A 19205-nucleotide genomic window follows, 5' to 3' on the forward strand; every position below is an offset into this window, starting at 1 on the left:
TATATTTCTCTGCATTTAGAGTGTACGAGTTTAGTTACTAAAAAAGTCCATGTGATCTCAAGTTTGAGCAAGAATTAACGTCTTTGGCACAATTCTAACAGGTCCACTTCTCTCTTCTCGAACCATGGCATCTGGTATTCGGCCAAGCCTTGAAGAATTTGATCAGAGTTTAGATCAAGTATAAGGTAGAGTCAAAAGGAGAGGAAGTATGGCCTAGTCGCAAAACATTAATGTGAAAGTGTAATTCATGTTGGACTAGAGAAGACCTTAATCAGGTTACAAGAAAAGTTTATAACATGGTGCAACCATTATAGGAAATCCAAATTTACATCATGAGATACACTCAACTTCCATTTATATATCTTTAAATACGGTCAATCAACTACTAAAAATAGAATCTCGAGGGTGATCAAAGAAAAAGAAAAAAAAATAAAAAGCTCACTAAAATTATTTGTCTTGAACTAAATTTTTGGGATGGGTTAAATTCAATGTCACATCTATCGACCCAATGCCACGACCATTAGTCTATATAATCACTACACTACAACCTTATTAGATATGTTTTGGATTGGATTTACCATAGTTATGAAGTAACTAATTTGGATCGTTCGATTAGAAATAAACAGCAGAAATCTCATATTGTGTGAAACTATTAAAATCTGAATTGTACATTCATAATTGTTGAATCGTAGGTGAACGACTGCGATTAACTGCACCAATAAATGGAGGTCTTAATTTTACACAAAAATGATCCATTCACATGTTGTGAATATGCTCACTAACTCAATTTGGCATGCCAATCTACTGTTGCCATGTCAGCATATGTACAACATGACCCTACTCATTAACTCACTAACCATCAAGTTACAAGTTATGTGACCTTTATAAAGCCACCCTCTCCCCTTCTACCCTTCATTCCAACTTCTTTCTCCACACCTTGCCTCTTACTACATACATATCTCTTCCACTTTTCTCCTACAATTTCCATACAACTTCAAATTCAGCACCTCCCTAACTAGCCATATCAATCTCTTTTCACCCTCCTAACTCATCATTTCTAACTTTCTTAGTTAGTCTTTTTTTATTATACCAAATTAATTTCATGTCAAAAATGTACAAGATGGAGAAAACATCTTCAAAACATGACAGATTCTTAAACCCTTCATTCTCTTCCACACTCTTAGACCAAATTTACCGTTCCATCGACGACGATGGCAAAGAACGAAAATCAACCACGGAAACAGCCAAATTCTTCAGAGAACAAAAACCAACGGTTATCAACAAACTACCAACCGACAGAAAACATAACAACAACAACAACTACAAACCAAAAACTGAAAAAACCGTTTCTGTCGTGAAAACTGACAACAACAGAAGATTAAATCAAAATGATCACGACCAAGATGCTCTGTTCTTCAGTTCAACTTCAATTTCCTCTGATTCTAGCTCCGGTGGATTCTCATCCTCTGACACAGATTCATTATACGGAACAAAGTCACGTGCTTCGTCGTGCTTTATTCCACCGAGGCCAAAGCCGGTGAAAACAAGTGCTTCATTCAGATATGAAAATGAGAAGGAGAAACAGGGTAATCGCGTTTTGAACGGGTTTTTTCGAAGTTCAGAAACCAAACAAGGCACAGAAAATCGCCGGGAGGAAGTGATTTTAATAAAGAACAAATCTAGAGCGGTTAAGATTTACAACAACTTGAAGAAAGTGAAGCAACCAATTTCGCCAGGTGGAAAACTTTCGAGTTTTCTTAATTCTCTTTTTAATAACAATGAGAAGAAAACAAAGACCGAGGAACAGAAGAAGCAGAGAAACACATGGGAGACTCAGGATAGAAAAGTAACTTCCATGTGTTCATCTGCTTCTTCGTTTTCTCGGTCTTGTTTGAGCAAGACCGCGTCGTTTTCTCACAGAGATAGTGATAAAATGGCGCGAGTTTGTGGTGTGGAAGATCGTAGGGTTAAGGTGGAGGAGGCTACTAGAAAGTTTTTGAATGAATATCGTTGTTATAACTACAAGAAGAAGAATGATTTGGTTTTGTTAAAGGATTTGTGTGTTAATCTGAATGAGGAAGAAGAAGATGATGATGATTTGGCAAGTTGTGCTAGTTCTGATCTATTTGAGTTGGATCATTTGGGTGTGTTGGGAGATGATAGGTATTGTGAGGAACTTCCTGTGTTTGGGACTACTCGTGTTAATTAATTATTGATTAGTACTAATAGTGTCATTGTTATTGGCTTCATTGTAGTCTAGAAGATTATCATAACATAGATATAGCAATAACAGAACCATTTTGATGTTTGTTTTTAGTTGTTTTGTTAAGTATATATGTATGATTAAATAAAATGGTTTTGATTGAATGCAAAATTAACATTGAAGCAATTACTTTAACATGATTGTAAGTTTGATGAGAACAAGGGAATAAAAAAGAATCTATCCGGAATTAATTAACCAGATACATTAATTATACAACAAATCTATAAATGTAAATTTTGCTGAGTAGAACTCATGTGATGCAAGAGTAGTCATGAAAACACAAATGCCAGTGAAAGTAGTCAAATCAATTTTGGTGCACATCTAGAAAATAATAATAAGTGTAGTTCCAAACTTGTTTGTTTTGGCAGAGATGATAAAATTACGGTGACACAATTGTTTTGTTGAAACTACAAAATATAACTTTTGATAAAATTACAATGATTTGACACTTCAATGTGATTATGATAATCTCACTGTGTCGATAAAACTGATTTGTTAGCTCATTGGCACATGTGGATATTTGATAAATATGTTAAAACATTTTACAATGGTGAAAACTGAAAACTTTTTTGAAAGACCTTTTTTTTTGTTGTTCTAATTAGTCTTTTAAGAATTTTTTTTATGGGCTCTTTTAAGAACATATCTCACTATCTCTGATCACTATAGCAACATTAAAATTTTCCATGTCTATGTAAACACAACAAGGTTGTATTAAAACCGTTTGAAGTGTATTGCGAGTTTTAAATTATTTTTTTCTCTCACCACCGGACCAATCTCCACACTTATGTTTATACGGTGTCAAGATATGGTGTTAGAAGTGCGTCCTAAGATAACACATCTTAGAATTTTTGGGTTGAGTCTAACTCAATTACGCTATATAACTGGCTTATAAGATGATTATCATCTTAATTTATAAACTTATGTTCATGTCATCTTACGTGAAACTTTTAACGATATAAGTGTAGCTTTTAATGGGTTGAGTATGATGACAATGACATTGCTGATCATAACTGATCTAAGCCTCTTATTGGTAAGGTAAAGCAAAGTTTTTCTTTGTAATATAGAATCTGCTATTTTTTGAAATGATCAAAGAATATGATAGAAAGAAGAGTAAATGGGGTACTTGTGATTTTAAGAAAAGAAAGTATTATTGGGATACGCTAATTCTTGATCATGATAGAACATTCAAATAGAAACTTACTGACAGAATAGTTTGAGGGAAAAGAAAGAAAAAGAAGAGGGAAAAACAAGAGATTCTAAATGGCAATCACAAGCAAGATGAGTGAAAGGGGTTTGATGCTAATGGTAAAGGTAAAGGCATATCTTCATCCATCAATAGAGAAAGTGATCCAAGACTAAAGCTTTTGCTTTATATGTCTTTCTTTATTTCTTTCATTCTAACTTCTTGAACCTATTTTGAAATTTACATATCCCTAGTAACTTGCATATTATGCTACCACTTGTCCCGGACCGTTCCTTAGCGGACTACACTCCGAGGACACACGATAATGCGCGGCATTGCAAGAACACTTAAATGTTGTCCTATTACACGATAATTTATGAATTTTGTCGAGAATATTTTCTCAACGGCCTCAAAGAGATTGACCCTATTCTTCTGAGTGCTCGCTTATGAAAGAATACATGCATTGGAAGAATTCTTGATGGTTTAGTCAAAATTGCACAAATTAGAGCTCTAAATTAGTAATCTTTAGTTTAGAAAAAAAAAAATATGTTGGGTCACGAAGGAGCAATTAGAGGAATCATCCACATTGGACTCAGAGCGACAATACAAATGCGTTGGACACCGCACTTTAACCAAAATTTTAAGGCGTCAGGTTTATGGATCATCTCACTTATAAAATGTTCAACCATCACTTTTCTAAACAATGTGAGACTTAATTCACCTCATACTTGCCACAATATTTTCGATCGAAATCAAACGGTCGCAGATTTTCATACGAGGTGACCGGAGTTAGTGTGCAACCACAAAATAATCTGAATTCCTTCTTTTTTGAAAGGCAAAGCAATAAAATTGGGAAACTCGTATGTGGCTTTTGTACTTTGAAGGATGGTGTGGTTATTTATAAGTATCCATGTGATTAGTAGGCCTCTACAAAGACTATGGTGGAAAAAGTTGAGTTGAATGAAAAACATTGGGGTCTCGCTAACGTTGTGGCTTGTTTTTGAGGTCCACATAACAATTTCAATCAATCTTTAAATAGCTTTGTTAAGCTGTAAAAGACAAAGTCATGGACATTGTCGATCCCGAGATTAGCTTCTAACAAGACCATGGATCTACTTTTCCCTAGAAAGAATGAGAGATCGATCTATGATCAATTGATCATGGCCATGATTGAGACATTTTGTTTTTTTTGAGATATTTTGTAATTTGAATAATCATATGGACAAACTTATTTTTTATTCTGGGCGAGCAAAAGTAGTTGAACCAACCTAATGGTCTATCTGTGATCAAGTTTAGTGCATCTCGGATGAGAATATATGGGTAATCGCAACCTTAAAGTTTATTCTCCTATATCTATTTTGTCGAACGAAATGGATCTCCAACATAAATTAATTGATGTTTTACACACTCGGTATTTTTTGAATGAGGCATTGAGTCCAAATTTGTTTGATGCTCCACCCTACTTGCATCATCATTTTCATTATTATGTTTTAAAATGTGGATAATTCAATTGCATGGATGGTTAAATTCAATTCAACATGTGTTAATTGAACTATATGATTAACCCTCATTCCGTTAGCATTTTAAAGAGTCAGATTTTTAGTATTAAAATTTATTGATGAATTATTTGATTGAGCTTGTTTCTGAATGGACCATGATGAATTGGATCATTTAGTAAAGCGAACTTAAAAGTACACAACAAATTCATTCCTTAATCAATTTGATAAAGTAGATATGCTATAATCTTGTATCTATAATTTGTGAATTCCAATAAAACTATGGTAAAAAAAATGGGGAAAAGTAACTAGTAAAATAAAATTAAAAAAAACAAACCAGACAACTTGCTTAGTTTTGTGAAGAAAAAAAAAATACTAAACTGGAACACTTAAGAAATTTGTGAGAAAAGTAGGTGCAAGGAACAAAGTAAATTTTTCTTATTTTAGTGTGACTAAAAGACATTTTTAAATGAATAAATCCAAAAGAGATCTATAAAAGTGGAGTGGATTTACTTTTGTCGTCTATCATTTACTCGCGCGCCCTACGATTTTCTTATTTTACCCTTTCGTTACTTAACTAGTGGACGTTATAAAAATGAAAATCTTTTGAAAAATTTCATCCGCTACTTAGGTAGGGGACGTATAAAGGTCCTAAGTAGCGGATAGAGATATTTTGATAAATTCGTAGGGCGCGCAAAAAATTGGTAGGATGGCAAAAATAAAACTCATAAAAGTAACAAGGCTCTAAAAAAGAAACAAAGAGAAAGGCCCAAATTAGAGAACAATGACCCAAACTAACTTTCGTGATTTGTTAGTTACACCCCACATGATCATTAAATAGGAAAGAAGTAGTTAAGATTTTATAAAACCAAAAAGAAAAGTAATTTTACCAAAGAGTTTAATTGTTGTGCACTGTCGGTGTAAATTTTTTTTACACATACATCCAATGACGTGTTGCCACATCATTTAATGAATGTGACACATCATGTGTTTTTAATGATCATACATGATGTGTCGGTATATTATTAGACGCATGTGCAAAATAACTTTACACTGACGGTGATATAAATTAAATTCTTTACGAAATTATTCTTATCAAATATTGATGTAAGAGTTAAGTAAGTATTTGGTCCATATAAATAAGGCCGGATACCAAATTTTCAAAAAGAGAGTTAAGTAAGTATTTGATCCATATAAATAAAAATTGTTATAAGTAATTAAATAAATCATCAAATTAAGGTGAAAGAGATGTTTCACTATTAATGTTGAAATATTCATGGATAATGTCAACTTAAAATAGTAATATAGATTATTATCTATCTTTGTCAACTTAGAATAGTAAATTTAATTTGTTTTTATTCATGGCTTTACTAGTATAAAAAGCCACTTTGTGTTCAATGTAAAATGCACCTTTCATGAATGATATGAATACATCTAACCCTTCTACTCTCATAATTTTCTTAAGTTTTAATTTAATATTTGCAGCTTATAACTAGATTAGTAATTTTATCATCCTATTAGTACCTAATAAATAATTAAATATTTAAATTTCTCAACACGTTATCAGCACGATCGTTTCTATCGGAAGTGATTTACCACCACTAGGTATATATCATCTATCCTTATTACTTTAATCTTATGATAATTATAATTATTATTCGCCCCGTTATAGAGAACTGGCAATTTGTCAAGTGATTTATAACTAAAGTGGCTATTATTATTATTATTTTTATTACTACTACTTTACCCACTTATTATAGAAAACTCACAACTTGTCAAGAACTTTATAATAAGTGTGAATATTATTTAAGTTTTGTGTGGAGGTCTAAAATCCTCATAATATCACAAAAGATAATTTTTGATTAATAATACTAATTTTCATGGAGGTGTTCAAAACCCCATCTATATTACTAACTTTCATAATGGAGGATTAAAACCTCATATCTATGACTAACCTTTATACTTAATGGAGGTATTCAAAACCCCATCTATATTACTAACTTTCATACTTAATGGAGGATTAAAACCCCATATGTATGACTAACTTTTATACTTAATGGAGGTGTCCAAAAACCCCATCTATAATACTAATCTTCATATTAAATGGAAGACTAAAATCCACATCTATAATATTGCTAACTTTAATTCTTAATGGAAGACTAAAATCTCAGTCAATAATATTATTTCACGAGAGACTCATAATTAAGATTTTGAAATTTGATATTATTTAAAGTTATTATCATATAACTTTACATGTTGTTCTCTCCATTTGTGCATCTTAAGAGCTAAATGATTTTTAACACACTTAGAATATTTTTACTCATTCCTAACGGTAAGAAACAATAAAATTTAACACTTTTCTCATATCCCCTAACGGCCACATAACGGCCATGAACAGTAAAAGCTTACATTTTTCCACTATCTCCCAACGGCCACAAACCCAACGGTAACGTAACGGACACTTCATAAAATTCACCTATAAATACTTCACCTTCACTCATAAGTTTTCATACCATTCTCAAACTTTTACTCATATTTCCAAAATGTTTAGATTTTTTCTTATGCTTATCACTCTACTTGTCTTTATGTTTTTCATCTTCTGGATCACCAAATATGAAGAATTAGGAGAACCTTTTATAATAGTAACAATATTTGTTGTTTTACCATTACTAGTATTAGCCTGGTTTATTAGCTGATAGAATCATGGTTTTTGTAATCATAGCTATTGAATAAAATAATTTATTTTTTTTTTGTCATAGTTTATACATTAAAAATTGATTCTGTTCTTTTGTATTTTAGATATAAACATGTCAAACGTTAAGCATCATTTCAAAATTCTAAACATAACCGGAGATAATTACATAACATGGAACAACAACTTAACTGAGTACCTTGCATGTGAGGGGCTCGATAAAATTCTAGAAGGAGATAATGCAGAGGTGCAAACAGCTGACTCACAGGAATTAGCAATGAAAAAATCGAAAGTAAATCGGATAATTAAACACCACCTTGATGATGGATTACAAACAGAATATTCAAATGCCAAGGATCCCAAAATACTATGGGACAAACTTAAGGCAAGATTTGGACATCAGAGGAAAGTCCTGTTACCTTCATTAATGGATCAGTGGAACAAATTAAGGTTCCAAGATTATAAAAGTGTTGTTGCATATAACTCTGCCATGCACCAAATTATTGCACAATTAGAATTTTGCGGTGTGGCTATAACTGAAGAACAGAAATTGGAAAAAACATTTTCAACTTTCCATGCATCCCAAGTATTGTTGCAACAACAATATAGAATGAGGGGATTTACTGAGTACTCTGATTTGGTCGCAGCTCTTTTGGTGGCAGAACAAAACAATGAGCTCTTGATAAAAAACCACCAGACACGTCCCACAGGAACAATAGCATACCCCGAAATAAATGCAACAACATTTAATCGTGGGCGTGGTGGCCATAATCGTCATAAAGGACGAGGGGGTAAAGCTCATTTTGATGGTCGAGGCAGAAATCACGGTCGAAACCACTTTCGTGGTAGAGGTCGTGGACGAGGATATGTGAATAATTATAGGCCTCCTAAATATGACCAAAATAATAAGAATCATCAAGGTAAAGGTAAATATATCCAAGAAGGTCCCTCAAGGAACCGTGATGATATCTGTTTTAGATGCGGAAAGAATGGACATTGGTCTAAGACGTGTAGGACACCAGAACACCTGTGTAAAAAATACAGGGCATCTGTTGAAGAAAAGGGAAAGGAAGTAAATTTTAATGAAGTTGAACCCAATAATGATACTACCTACCTTGAGGCTGCTGATTTTGTTGAAGAAGAAAATGAAATGAATATGAATTAAGTAACTAATTAAATAAGTATTTGAATAATGTGTGGTGTGCTTGTATTACTTAATAATATGTGTGACTTGTGTGGTGTGCTTGAATTACTTAATAATATGTATGACTTATGTGGTGGGCATTGTGTAATATTTGGTTATTGAATAATAATGTTGAATGTATTATATTGATTTATTGTTTTCCTATCTTTAATCTTGATTTTATTTTAAGAAGGTCAGACATGGAACATGTCAAAGACATTTGCATCCCGGACAGTGGAACTACCCACACGATCCTCAAAAGTAAGAAATATTTCAATGATTTAAATTCTACTAAAGGTGTGATAAATACTATCTCAGGACCTGCTGATTTAATAGAAGGGACAGGTAATGCTATGTTCATGTTACCAAATGGAACAAAATTTGTCATTAATGATGCTTTATATTCTCCTAAATCAAAGAGAAATTTGTTGAGTTTTAATGACATATATCGTCAAGGGTTTGACACTGAAACTGTAACTGAAGGCAATATGAAATATATTAATATTACTACTAATGTTTCTGGAAAGAAGAAAACCTTAGAAAAGCTACCAAAATTGCCTTCGGGATTACATTATACATATATACATAAAATTGAATGTAATTTGGTAGTAAAAGAAGACCCCAAAACTATGATTTTATGGCATGACCGTTTAGGTCACCCTGGCTCAACAATGATGCGAAAAATAATTGAAAGTACTCATGGTCATCCTTTGAAAGGTTTAAAGTTTACAAAAGAGGATAAACCATGTGAAGCCTGTTCTCTTGGAAAACTAATAACAAAACATTCACCAGGCAAAATTCATACAGAATCACCTGCATTTCTTGAAAGGATTCAAGGTGATATATGTGGACCTATCCATCCACCGTCTGGACCATTCAGATATTTTATGGTATTAATTGATGCATCTAGTAGATGGTCGTATGTTTGTTTATTGTCAAGTCGTGATATGGCATTTGCAAAATTTCTTGCACAAATAATTAAATTAAGAGCACAATTTCCTGATTATACTATAAAGAAAATTAGACTTGACAATGCTGGTGAATTTACATCAGAATCATTCAATAATTATTGCATGTCAGTAGGAATCACTGTTGAACACCCTGTTCCTCATGTGCATACACAAAATGGCTTAGCTGAGTCATTAATAAAACGTCTTCAATATATAGCTAGACCATTAATAATGAGAACTAAGCTACCAGTTACTGTTTGGGGTCATGCAATTTTACATGCTGCAGCACTCATCCGTCTAAGGCCGAGTGCTGATCATAAACACACCCCTTATCAGCTTGCAATTGGTAAGGAACCAAATATTTCCCATTTAAAATTTTTTGGTTGTGCAGTATATGTCCCAATAGCTCCACCACAAAGAACAAAAATGGGACCTCAAAGGAGATTGGGAATATATGTAGGGTATGAATCACCGTCTATTATTAGATATCTTGAACCTTTAACAGGTGATGTTTTTCAGGCAAGATTTGCTAATTGTCATTTTGATGAAACAAAATTTCCAACACTAGGGGGAGAAAATAAACACATAGAAAATGAAATAACATGGTATGTACCATCTTTATTACATTTGGACCCATATAATAAATCATGGGAAGAAAATGTAAAGAAAATAGTACACTTACAAGATTTAGCAAACCAACTGCCAGATTCATTCACTGATTTGAAAAGAGTGACAAAGTCACATGTACCAGCTATAAATGTCCCAGCTAGAATTGATATTTCAAAAACAAATGATGTAGCAAGTACATCCAAGGCACGCTTGAAGCGTGGCCGACCTATGGGATCCAAAGACAAAAATCCCCGAAAAAGAAAAGAAACAGAAAAGGTGAATATGATTGAAAGTGATCCTGAAAAGACACTAGATAACAACAAATCCATGATTGAAAATTGTGCTCTCGAAGAAGCACAAAATGATGACAATGAGATCATTAATAATGAAGCTGATAACAAGAATGATCTCGAGATTTCAATAAATTATGTTAATACAGGAAATCTGTGGAGCCGAAAAGGTATGAACATTGATGAAATATTTTCGTTCTCAATTGCATGTGAAATCATAAACGAAAATGATGATCCTGAACCCAAAACTGTGAATGAATGTCAAAATAGACATGATTGGAAAAATTGGAAAGATGCGATAAATACTGAGTTAAACTCTCTTAAAAATCGAAAAGTATTTGGACCCATTGTGGATATACCTGAAGGTGTGAAACCTGTTGGGTATAAGTGGGTCTTTGTAAGAAAAAGAAATGAGAAAAATGAGATTGTAAGATACAAGGCTCGTCTTGTTGCACAAGGTTTTTCCCAAAGACCAGGAATTGATTATGAGGTAACATATTCTCCTGTTATGGATGCCACTACTTTTCGTTATTTAATTGGTTTATCAGTGTTTAACAAATTGGACATGTATCTCATGGATGTTGTTACTGCTTACTTGTATGGATCACTTGATAGTGACATATATATGAAAATCCCGGAAGGATTTAAGATGCCTGAAAACTCAAAACCTAGAGAGACGTATGCAATAAAGTTGCAGAGGTCATTATACGGGTTAAAGCAGTCAGGACGCATGTGGTATAATAGACTGAGTGAATATTTATTTAAAGAAGGCTATGTAAATAATCCTATTTGCCCTTGTGTTTTTATAAGAAAAACAATATCTGGTTTTGTAATAATCGCTGTCTATGTTGATGATTTAAATATCATTGGTACCAATAAAGAAATTAAAGAAGCAAGAGATTACTTAAAGAAAGAATTTGAAATGAAAGATTTGGGGAAAACCAAATTCTGCCTTGGTTTGCAAATTGAATATACTAAAAATGGTATATTGGTACATCAATCAAACTATACAGAAAGGGTATTGAAAAGATTCAACATGGACAAAGCCAACCCTTTGAGTACCCCAATGATGGGCAGAACATTAAATGTTGAAAAGGATCCGTTTAGACCTAAGGAAGAAAATGAAACAGATCTTGGCTCTGAAGTACCATACCTCAGTGCCATTGGGGCACTCATGTACCTTGCCAACTGTACAAGGCCTGATATAGCCTTTGCAGTGAATTTACTAGCAAGATTCAGTTCATGTCCTACAAAGAGACATTGGAAAGGAATAAAACATATTTTTCGATATCTCCGAGGTACTTCTGATTTTGGTTTGTTTTATTCTAACAATACAAAACCAGTTTTACTTGGTTATGCAGATGCAGGATATTTGTCAGATCCACATAATGCTAAATCACAGACTGGATATGTGTTTACATATGGTGACACCGCAATATCATGGAGATCTCAAAAGCAAACACTTGTAGCAACTTCTTCAAATCATGCTGAAGTAATTGCCCTCCATGAAGCTAGCAAAGAATGTAGATGGTTGAGATCAGTAACTCAACATATCCAAGGAACGTCTGGTTTACCAACTGATAAGAATCCAACAATTTTGTATGAAGACAATGCTGCATGTGTTACTCAGATGAAAGAAGGTTACGTCAAAAGTGATAGAACCAAACACATCCCTCCAAAATTCTTCTCATTCACGCAAGAGCTAGAAAGAAACAAAGAGGTTGATATTCAATACATTCGTTCGAGTGAAAATGTGGCCGATCTCTTTACAAAGGCACTTTCTACATCAGTCTTCAAGAAACACGTACGAAGTATTGGAATGCGTCACCTTCGAGACATTTGAAGAAGAATTACCTAGGCTTGGTTAAGGGGGAGCATAATGTTGTACTCTTTTTCCCTTATTGAGGTTTTTATCCCAATGGGTTTTTCCTAATAAGGTTTTTAACGAGGCAACGTATGTTCCCATCACATTCTTCTCAACAAAATTAAATGGAGCACTATGATGAATATTTCAAAGGGGGAGTGTTATAAGTAATTAAATAAATCATCAAATTAAGGTGAAAGAGATGTTTCACTATTAATGTTGAAATATTCATGGATAATGTCAACTTAAAATAGTAATATAGATTATTATCTATCTTTGTCAACTTAGAATAGTAAATTTAATTTGTTTTTATTCATGGCTTTACTAGTATAAAAAGCCACTTTGTGTTCAATGTAAAATGCACCTTTCATGAATGATATGAATACATCTAACCCTTCTACTCTCATAATTTTCTTAAGTTTTAATTTAATATTTGCAGCTTATAACTAGATTAGTAATTTTATCATCCTATTAGTACCTAATAAATAATTAAATATTTAAATTTCTCAACAAAAATGAAGTTTTTTTAACAATGAAAGAATTAAATATAAATTTTTGGCGTTAAAAAATTCATATTTAATTTATCTTTTTGTTAAAAAAATTAAATTTTTGTACAACTTATTCTTATAATATTATAAACATTAATACAATTTTCATTTTAAAATGTGAAGAATGCTCAGGAGTTGGCTTAAAAGCAAAGATAAAAATTCGTGGTAGAAAATGTTTGGATGAACAAAACTTACTAACAATTTCAGGGGAACTAAAAAAATTTAATATACTTATAGAGACTAAAAATTTATTTAACCCTTAATATAATCATCGTTGTCATAACTCATAAGTCTAAAGTGGAAAATATTAACTTGTAACTTGTGAGTGATACACATACAACAAAAAAAAAATCATTGAAAAATTAATATAACACTCAATTTGCAATATATGTTTAACAAATATAACAAATATATTTGTCAAAAAAAAAAAGTTTAACAAATATATTGTTTATTGTGGAATATAACAAGTGATATTTTTCTAGTAATTTATTTTATATTCAACTTATCTTTAATTATACAAAAAACTTTTAAATAGCATTAATTTAAAAAAATTAATTAATTTGAAATCAATCCAACACCCAAACATAGTACTAAAACTCTCAAAATGTTTTCAAAGAAATTAAATTTCCTATGACATTTCCTGAGGATAACCCTATCTCCAATCCTAAGTTGAATATCTTCCACATCATCAAGAAAATCTCAATTTTCCATCTCACAACCAATTCCACACATTTCTTCAACCACTAATATCTATCTAACCCTCATGTTATATCCAACCCTTCGTCACCAACAATTATTTCAAATTTCAAACAAAACCAAACCAAAAGCAAAAAACCAAACCATTAATTAATAATGGCTTCAGCTTCTGTTTCAATGTCTTTACCACTAACTCAAGCCACACACAAAAACCTCAAAAATCCTTCTTCCAACACACCCTTTTTGAAACCATTACCCTTTCCACAAGCAAAGAAGACACTAATCAACAATTCATCATCAAAATCCAATCTTGTTGGAATTCAAGCATCATTGAAAGACAAAACAGTTAAGGGTCTAACAGCTTTTGCATTAACTGCTTCTATGGTTTTACCAGAAGCTGCTCATGCAGCTGGAAATGACTTTTCACCTTCTCTTAAAAACTTTTTGCTTAGTATTGCTGCTGGTGGTGTTGTTCTTACAGCTATCTTAGGTGCTGTTATTGGTGTTTCCAACTTTGATCCTGTTAAGAGAACTTAAGACTATGTTTGGTTCAATCTCAAATTTCTACATTTTATGTTAGTCATGTTTTTTTCTCACCTTTTTGTCCCATGTAATTTGTATGCAATTGTTTCTAATACATGAAGGATTATACCATAATATGATTGAGATTGTTTAAAATTAATTTAGTATATGTGTAATTTGAATCGTGTAATCTTAAATAAATAGTTGAGATTGATTACCGTATATAACAGTTGAGATTAATTTAGTATTTGTATAATTTAAACCGTCTAATTTATGAATTAATCAGCATGTTAAAATTCAAACCAAATCGATAAGTTGTTAAAATGCATGTTAGTTAATCCGTCCGGTTTGATGGATTCGGATTTGCTACAGTCCAAAAAGCACGCGGTTTAACGCAGTTTTAATCTCGTCCATTAAATTTGTAGGCAGTTCGATTTATTTATCAAAAATAAATGTTCAAATAACATTTCTCATATAAATATAAATATTGCTTACCAATAGAGGAGAATTGAATGTAACCCAATCATACCAAAGTTGATGAAATAATTGGGAAATACTTTATTGAATTATTTAGTCTACGTAACTTTGTGTTCATGCTTATTGTTCTAAGATATACATCAAACTCTAACACCATATGCAAATCCAATGAAACATGCATGTATTACATAAATTGAATTGTCCTAAAGATTAACTTTAAAGTCAAATCTGGACTAAGGTGAGAGCATGCAAAGAGTAATTTCCCTTCCTTTAGAGTATGCCATGTCCAGGAATAAATCTAGCATTATCTTCAGTGTACACATGAGTTTCATTCTGCAGCCTGAAAAAATAAAAAAATAAAAATTTATTTGTTAATTAGAGGTCTTAATTAATTTGTGTGAAAACTTTGGATTTGAAATTGAATTTAATGTATGTGCATACGATTTGGACACAGCCTTGTTCATGATGGTAGATGAATGGAACCAAACACCATCTAGATAGAGCAATTTTCCATCAATTCTTGCTTCAATTCTTTTGTCCATTTCAACAGCATCAATCAATATTGGTTTGTCTGAAGCCTGAATTCAAAGCATACAATTTTTTATTCAAAAAAATAATCACAAAAATGATAATAATAAATAAATAAATAAAGTATAATTTTTTTGCATACCATAACCCATCCCCATGAATCAGCAAATGATGGTACATGAGTAGAGTATGCCACCACATCTGCACCAAATGATGGTCATTAGCTAAGTCATTAAAATTATGGATCAGATTATTTGGTTCTAAAACTTAAAGAAATTTTGAAATGATCATTGAAATTAAAAATAAACTGAGGTAAAGAAATGAAAAAACCTTAATCATGCTAATTTATTTGCGACAATTTTAGAGACTAAACTGACTCGTCCAAGGACTAATGTGAATGACGATTTTCAATTTAAAATATTGTTTCAAAATTTCATCAATTTAAAATATTAAATTGTGTAGTAAGTACAATTCATATATTGTTTAAAGTATGAATCCTAGAACAAGATATTTGAGTTGGATATATTCTTACATTTGAAGACCTGTTTTACAGTGTTGTGTATAGAGGTGAAAACCTCTTTGTGTGAGAAGATACCTGCTGGTCCAGCCTGCATCACAACATATAAAAAATTATTGTTGAAGATTATTTATTGGTTAGCTGGGTGGAAAAATCATAAAAGGATAAGTTTAAACATTAAACCAAGTCATAGTTTAAATGGAAAAACCTGAATTTGAATCTCTGTCGAAACAATTTTTAACTAGACTTTACTTACTACTTGATCAAAGTCTATACTACAATAATTTTTTCATCTGAAAATCGAACAGTTATGACCAAAGAAGGGTGTTATTAAAAAATCTACCTGTGTGACAAAAATGCCATTTTTAGTGAGTTTGGGCTTCACAACTTTCTCATAGAAGTCCTTAGTGTAGAGTTGATAACAAGGCCCATCTTCAAGTGGGTCAGCTAAATCTCCAACAATCACATCATACTTCTCCTTTCTCTTCTCTAATTCAGCCCTTCAACACAAAAGTTTGTGTAGCAATAGTTAAATAAAATATCACCATGAAATAAAAAATAATAAAATTAGGAAATTGTGACACAATATAGTAAAATAAAGTCCTCAAGTCCTGTAACTAGAATTCATATAGTCAAAAATCCATAAATACTTGATATGTAGAGGTGCGAATTTGAATATACAATTCTTCACTTCTCAACACTGAATATATATATATATATATATATATATATATATATATATATATATATATATATATATATATATAAAAAAAAAAAATTTACCATAAAACTCTTTAAAAAATATGTGCTAATTTCTTACTTGGCACAGTTGATGACAAGGTCGAGCTTCTTATTAGCAAATGCCTCCTTATTAGCAACCAGGTATTTTCGGCAGAAATCTACCACCTCCTGCAAGAATAAAATGTTTATGAAAACCTAAATATTTTTGTTCAATTTTATTGAAATTTTTCAATGTCAATAAATCACACTTTTTTTTAATATAAGAAATCACTTTTTTTTCTTCTTTCTATTATATACTAAAACATTATTAATATTATATCAACTTATTTTATCTTAGAAAACTTAAGTCATTTGAGAGACACTAAAAAAGATAATATTGGAAAAATACATTTTTCTATTTGTCTATAAAATTTATAATTTTGATTAATTTTTTAATATATCTATTAAAACCTTAAACAACAAATGAAATGACAGAAAATGATAGTCAAACATTTTATATTTTCTATAAACTTCTAAAATTTATTATGAAATAGACAGTCAACATTAATATTATATTGATTAAAAAACATTAATATTAATATTATTATATAGTAGAGAATCTTGTTTCTTTTGGATAAACAGAGTGACCTTGTTTTTTATTTTAAAAAATGGAACTACCTACATCAAATATTGGATATTATAAACTTTTCAATTTGTGGGACGGCTAAGAAAAAAAATGACATATAGAAATAACCTTGTCAATATCACACATAACAACTTTGTCTATTGACTTGTGTTTGAGAGCTTCTCTAGCTGCAGAACCTTCACCACCTCCCATTATAAACACTGTCTTTGGGCTGCCAAGTCATTATGCCTCTTCATATTAGTCAAAGGTTTCATCAAACAAAATCCCAACAAAGTGTATAAGAAAGCATAATCTCATGGTATATATATTTTCATATTAGATAAAATTCATTTGAGTGCCACAAAAATTAAGGATCGAATCTATGGTCATTTGTTTAAGAGATTCAAATTTTTTACCATTTATAAACTAATACATTATTGGACCTTGGTGGATAACTTTTTTTTTTTGACAAATTAAAAGATATCATAATAATATATACTAGTATAATTTTTTTTGGTACATGATTAGAAAATTTAGTAATATTTATTTATTTTTGGTCAAAGATTCTAATATTATTCTTTTTTTTTCATATAAAAATAATTTTCTTAGAAAATAAAAAGAATGTGGTCATGCGCATGTGTATAAGTGTCCTAAATATTTATATTCATAAAAAAGAGAAGAATTTAATTTATATACACCGTTGGTGTAAAATTATTTTACACATGCATCCAATAATATATTGTCAAATCATGTAATGTGTTTTAAAACACATGACGTGTCACATTCATTAAATGATGTGATAATACATTATTGGATGCATGTGCAAAATAATTTTACACTAATAGTGCACAACGATTAAAATCAAAAGAGAAAGAAAGAATTATAACCTTCCTTGTCCCTTGATAAATTGAAACTTACTTGGGATGGCATAAAAGAGGAGGATGAATCAAGCATTCATGATAAATGAATTCATCTGCTTCAGCACTCTGCATCTTCCCATCAAGCACCAAGGCCTATATATATGCAACATAAATAACAATCATATACAATAGCAATTATTATTTCATTTTCCCCCTCACTACTTTTCATTATTGAAGAAAGAAATACATTTTTTTTTTACTACTAAATAGTATAAATAACACCAAAATTAAAAGCAAAAAAAATCATCTCTAATTCTCGCAACATTTAACTTCTTTCTTTTTTTTTTTTATCTCTTTTCGTTACGAGTATTTTTGTCATTTTAAAAGGAGAGCTTGCAAACCTTTCCAAAACGCTTTGTATCTAAGAGAGCAATGTCCTGGTATTCACTAATGGCTTTATGGAGCACACTGTTGAAAATATCAAGAAAAACAAATTAAAACAAAATAAATTAATTGATATGATTAAATGAAGGATAAATAATGTATCATATAAAATAAAAAATAACAAATTGAAAATGATATTAAAAAAAATTACATGCATGTCAAAACATCAAAACTCGTCCAAATATACAATTTTTTTGCTTATATTTTATTACAGACGAACCTGTTAAGTTTAAAAGACCATTTGAGATCATCATCGATGACTTCCTCATACCATGTATCAGAACCAACAACGTTGTTGACATGGTTTTGTTGAGTTTCAGGAACAACTTTTGAGGAACCATTAACATACAACACTTCTGGAGCCTCTCCCATGGTTGTTAAAAATTAGGAAGAAAAAATAAAACAAACGACAATGGTATGAAAGATGTGGGTGCAAAGTGCAATGTGGATTGTGGATTGTGGGATGTGGCAATAGTGGGTAGCACTTGCTTTTATAGATACACAATACAAAATGAAAATGGATAATATTTAATTAAAGTGACATATGATGACTAGATTAATTATTTAATCTGATTTTATTTTTTTATTTTTTGACCAAAATGATGACTACATTCATAAAAATAGAAAATTTGTTAAATCACGTATGAAAATATCATATAAAATATTATATAGAAAAAAATATCATATAAAATATTATATTTATTGTTTTATTAACTTTAATTTTTAACATAAAAATAC

At 31.1% G+C, this 19205-nt stretch overlaps 4 protein-coding genes across 5 annotated transcripts; 3 read left to right on the forward strand and 1 right to left on the reverse strand.

The window, feature by feature from the left end:
• The first annotated feature begins 904 nt into the window (after positions 1-904).
• On the forward strand, positions 905-2374 carry LOC123916501 (protein BIG GRAIN 1-like A). Its single transcript, XM_045967969.1, has one exon. The coding sequence runs from the start codon at positions 1103-1105 to the stop codon at positions 2207-2209; it is 1107 nt and encodes a 368-aa protein (XP_045823925.1). The 5' UTR covers positions 905-1102; the 3' UTR covers positions 2210-2374.
• Positions 2375-7749: 5375 nt separating this feature from the next.
• Positions 7750-8710, forward strand: LOC123894013. The gene is made up of 2 exons (XM_045943877.1): positions 7750-8560; positions 8679-8710. Exons 1-2 carry the CDS (start codon positions 7750-7752, stop codon positions 8708-8710), a joined length of 843 nt encoding a protein of 280 aa, XP_045799833.1.
• Positions 8711-13843: 5133 nt separating this feature from the next.
• LOC123916525 lies at positions 13844-14431 on the forward strand. The gene has a single exon (XM_045967999.1). The coding sequence runs from the start codon at positions 13931-13933 to the stop codon at positions 14309-14311; it is 381 nt and encodes a 126-aa protein (XP_045823955.1). The 5' UTR covers positions 13844-13930; the 3' UTR covers positions 14312-14431.
• Positions 14432-14804: 373 nt separating this feature from the next.
• On the reverse strand, positions 14805-18939 carry LOC123916515 (thermospermine synthase ACAULIS5-like). 2 transcript variants are annotated; one of them, XM_045967990.1, is made up of 11 exons: positions 18898-18915; positions 18688-18841; positions 18425-18491; positions 18082-18176; positions 17293-17395; positions 16639-16727; positions 16162-16318; positions 15834-15909; positions 15444-15502; positions 15215-15351; positions 14805-15113 (listed from the first exon to the last, which is right to left on the reverse strand). In XM_045967990.1, exons 2-11 carry the CDS (start codon positions 18837-18839, stop codon positions 15044-15046), a joined length of 1005 nt encoding a protein of 334 aa, XP_045823946.1. In that variant the 5' UTR covers positions 18840-18841; positions 18898-18915; the 3' UTR covers positions 14805-15043. The 2 variants fall into 2 exon arrangements, with proteins under 2 accessions (XP_045823946.1, XP_045823943.1); XM_045967987.1 differs by having other exon boundaries at positions 18688-18939.
• Positions 18940-19205: the final 266 nt, after the last annotated feature.

Source organism: Trifolium pratense, linkage group LG1 (genome assembly GCF_020283565.1).
Source record: "Trifolium pratense cultivar HEN17-A07 linkage group LG1, ARS_RC_1.1, whole genome shotgun sequence".
Lineage (NCBI taxonomy): Eukaryota > Viridiplantae > Streptophyta > Magnoliopsida > Fabales > Fabaceae > Trifolium > Trifolium pratense.

Bases quoted from the DNA above. Each gene is read 5' to 3' on its own strand.
- LOC123916501 (XM_045967969.1), top strand. From the start codon at position 1,103: ATGTCAAAAATGTACAAGATGGAGAAAACATCTTCAAAACATGACAGA.
- LOC123916515 (XM_045967987.1), bottom strand. From the start codon at position 18,839: ATGGGAGAGGCTCCAGAAGTGTTGTATGTTAATGGTTCCTCAAAAGTT. The intron at 16,728-17,292 runs GTTATTTCTATA...TTATTCTTGCAG, and splicing joins TTATGTGTGATATTGACAAG to GAGGTGGTAGATTTCTGCCG. The intron at 15,910-16,161 runs GTAGATTTTTTA...GTTGTGATGCAG, and splicing joins ATGGCATTTTTGTCACACAG to GCTGGACCAGCAGGTATCTT.
- LOC123916525 (XM_045967999.1), top strand. From the start codon at position 13,931: ATGGCTTCAGCTTCTGTTTCAATGTCTTTACCACTAACTCAAGCCACA.
- LOC123894013 (XM_045943877.1), top strand. From the start codon at position 7,750: ATGTCAAACGTTAAGCATCATTTCAAAATTCTAAACATAACCGGAGAT. The intron at 8,561-8,678 runs GTAAATATATCC...TAAAAAATACAG, and splicing joins TAAGAATCATCAAGGTAAAG to GGCATCTGTTGAAGAAAAGG.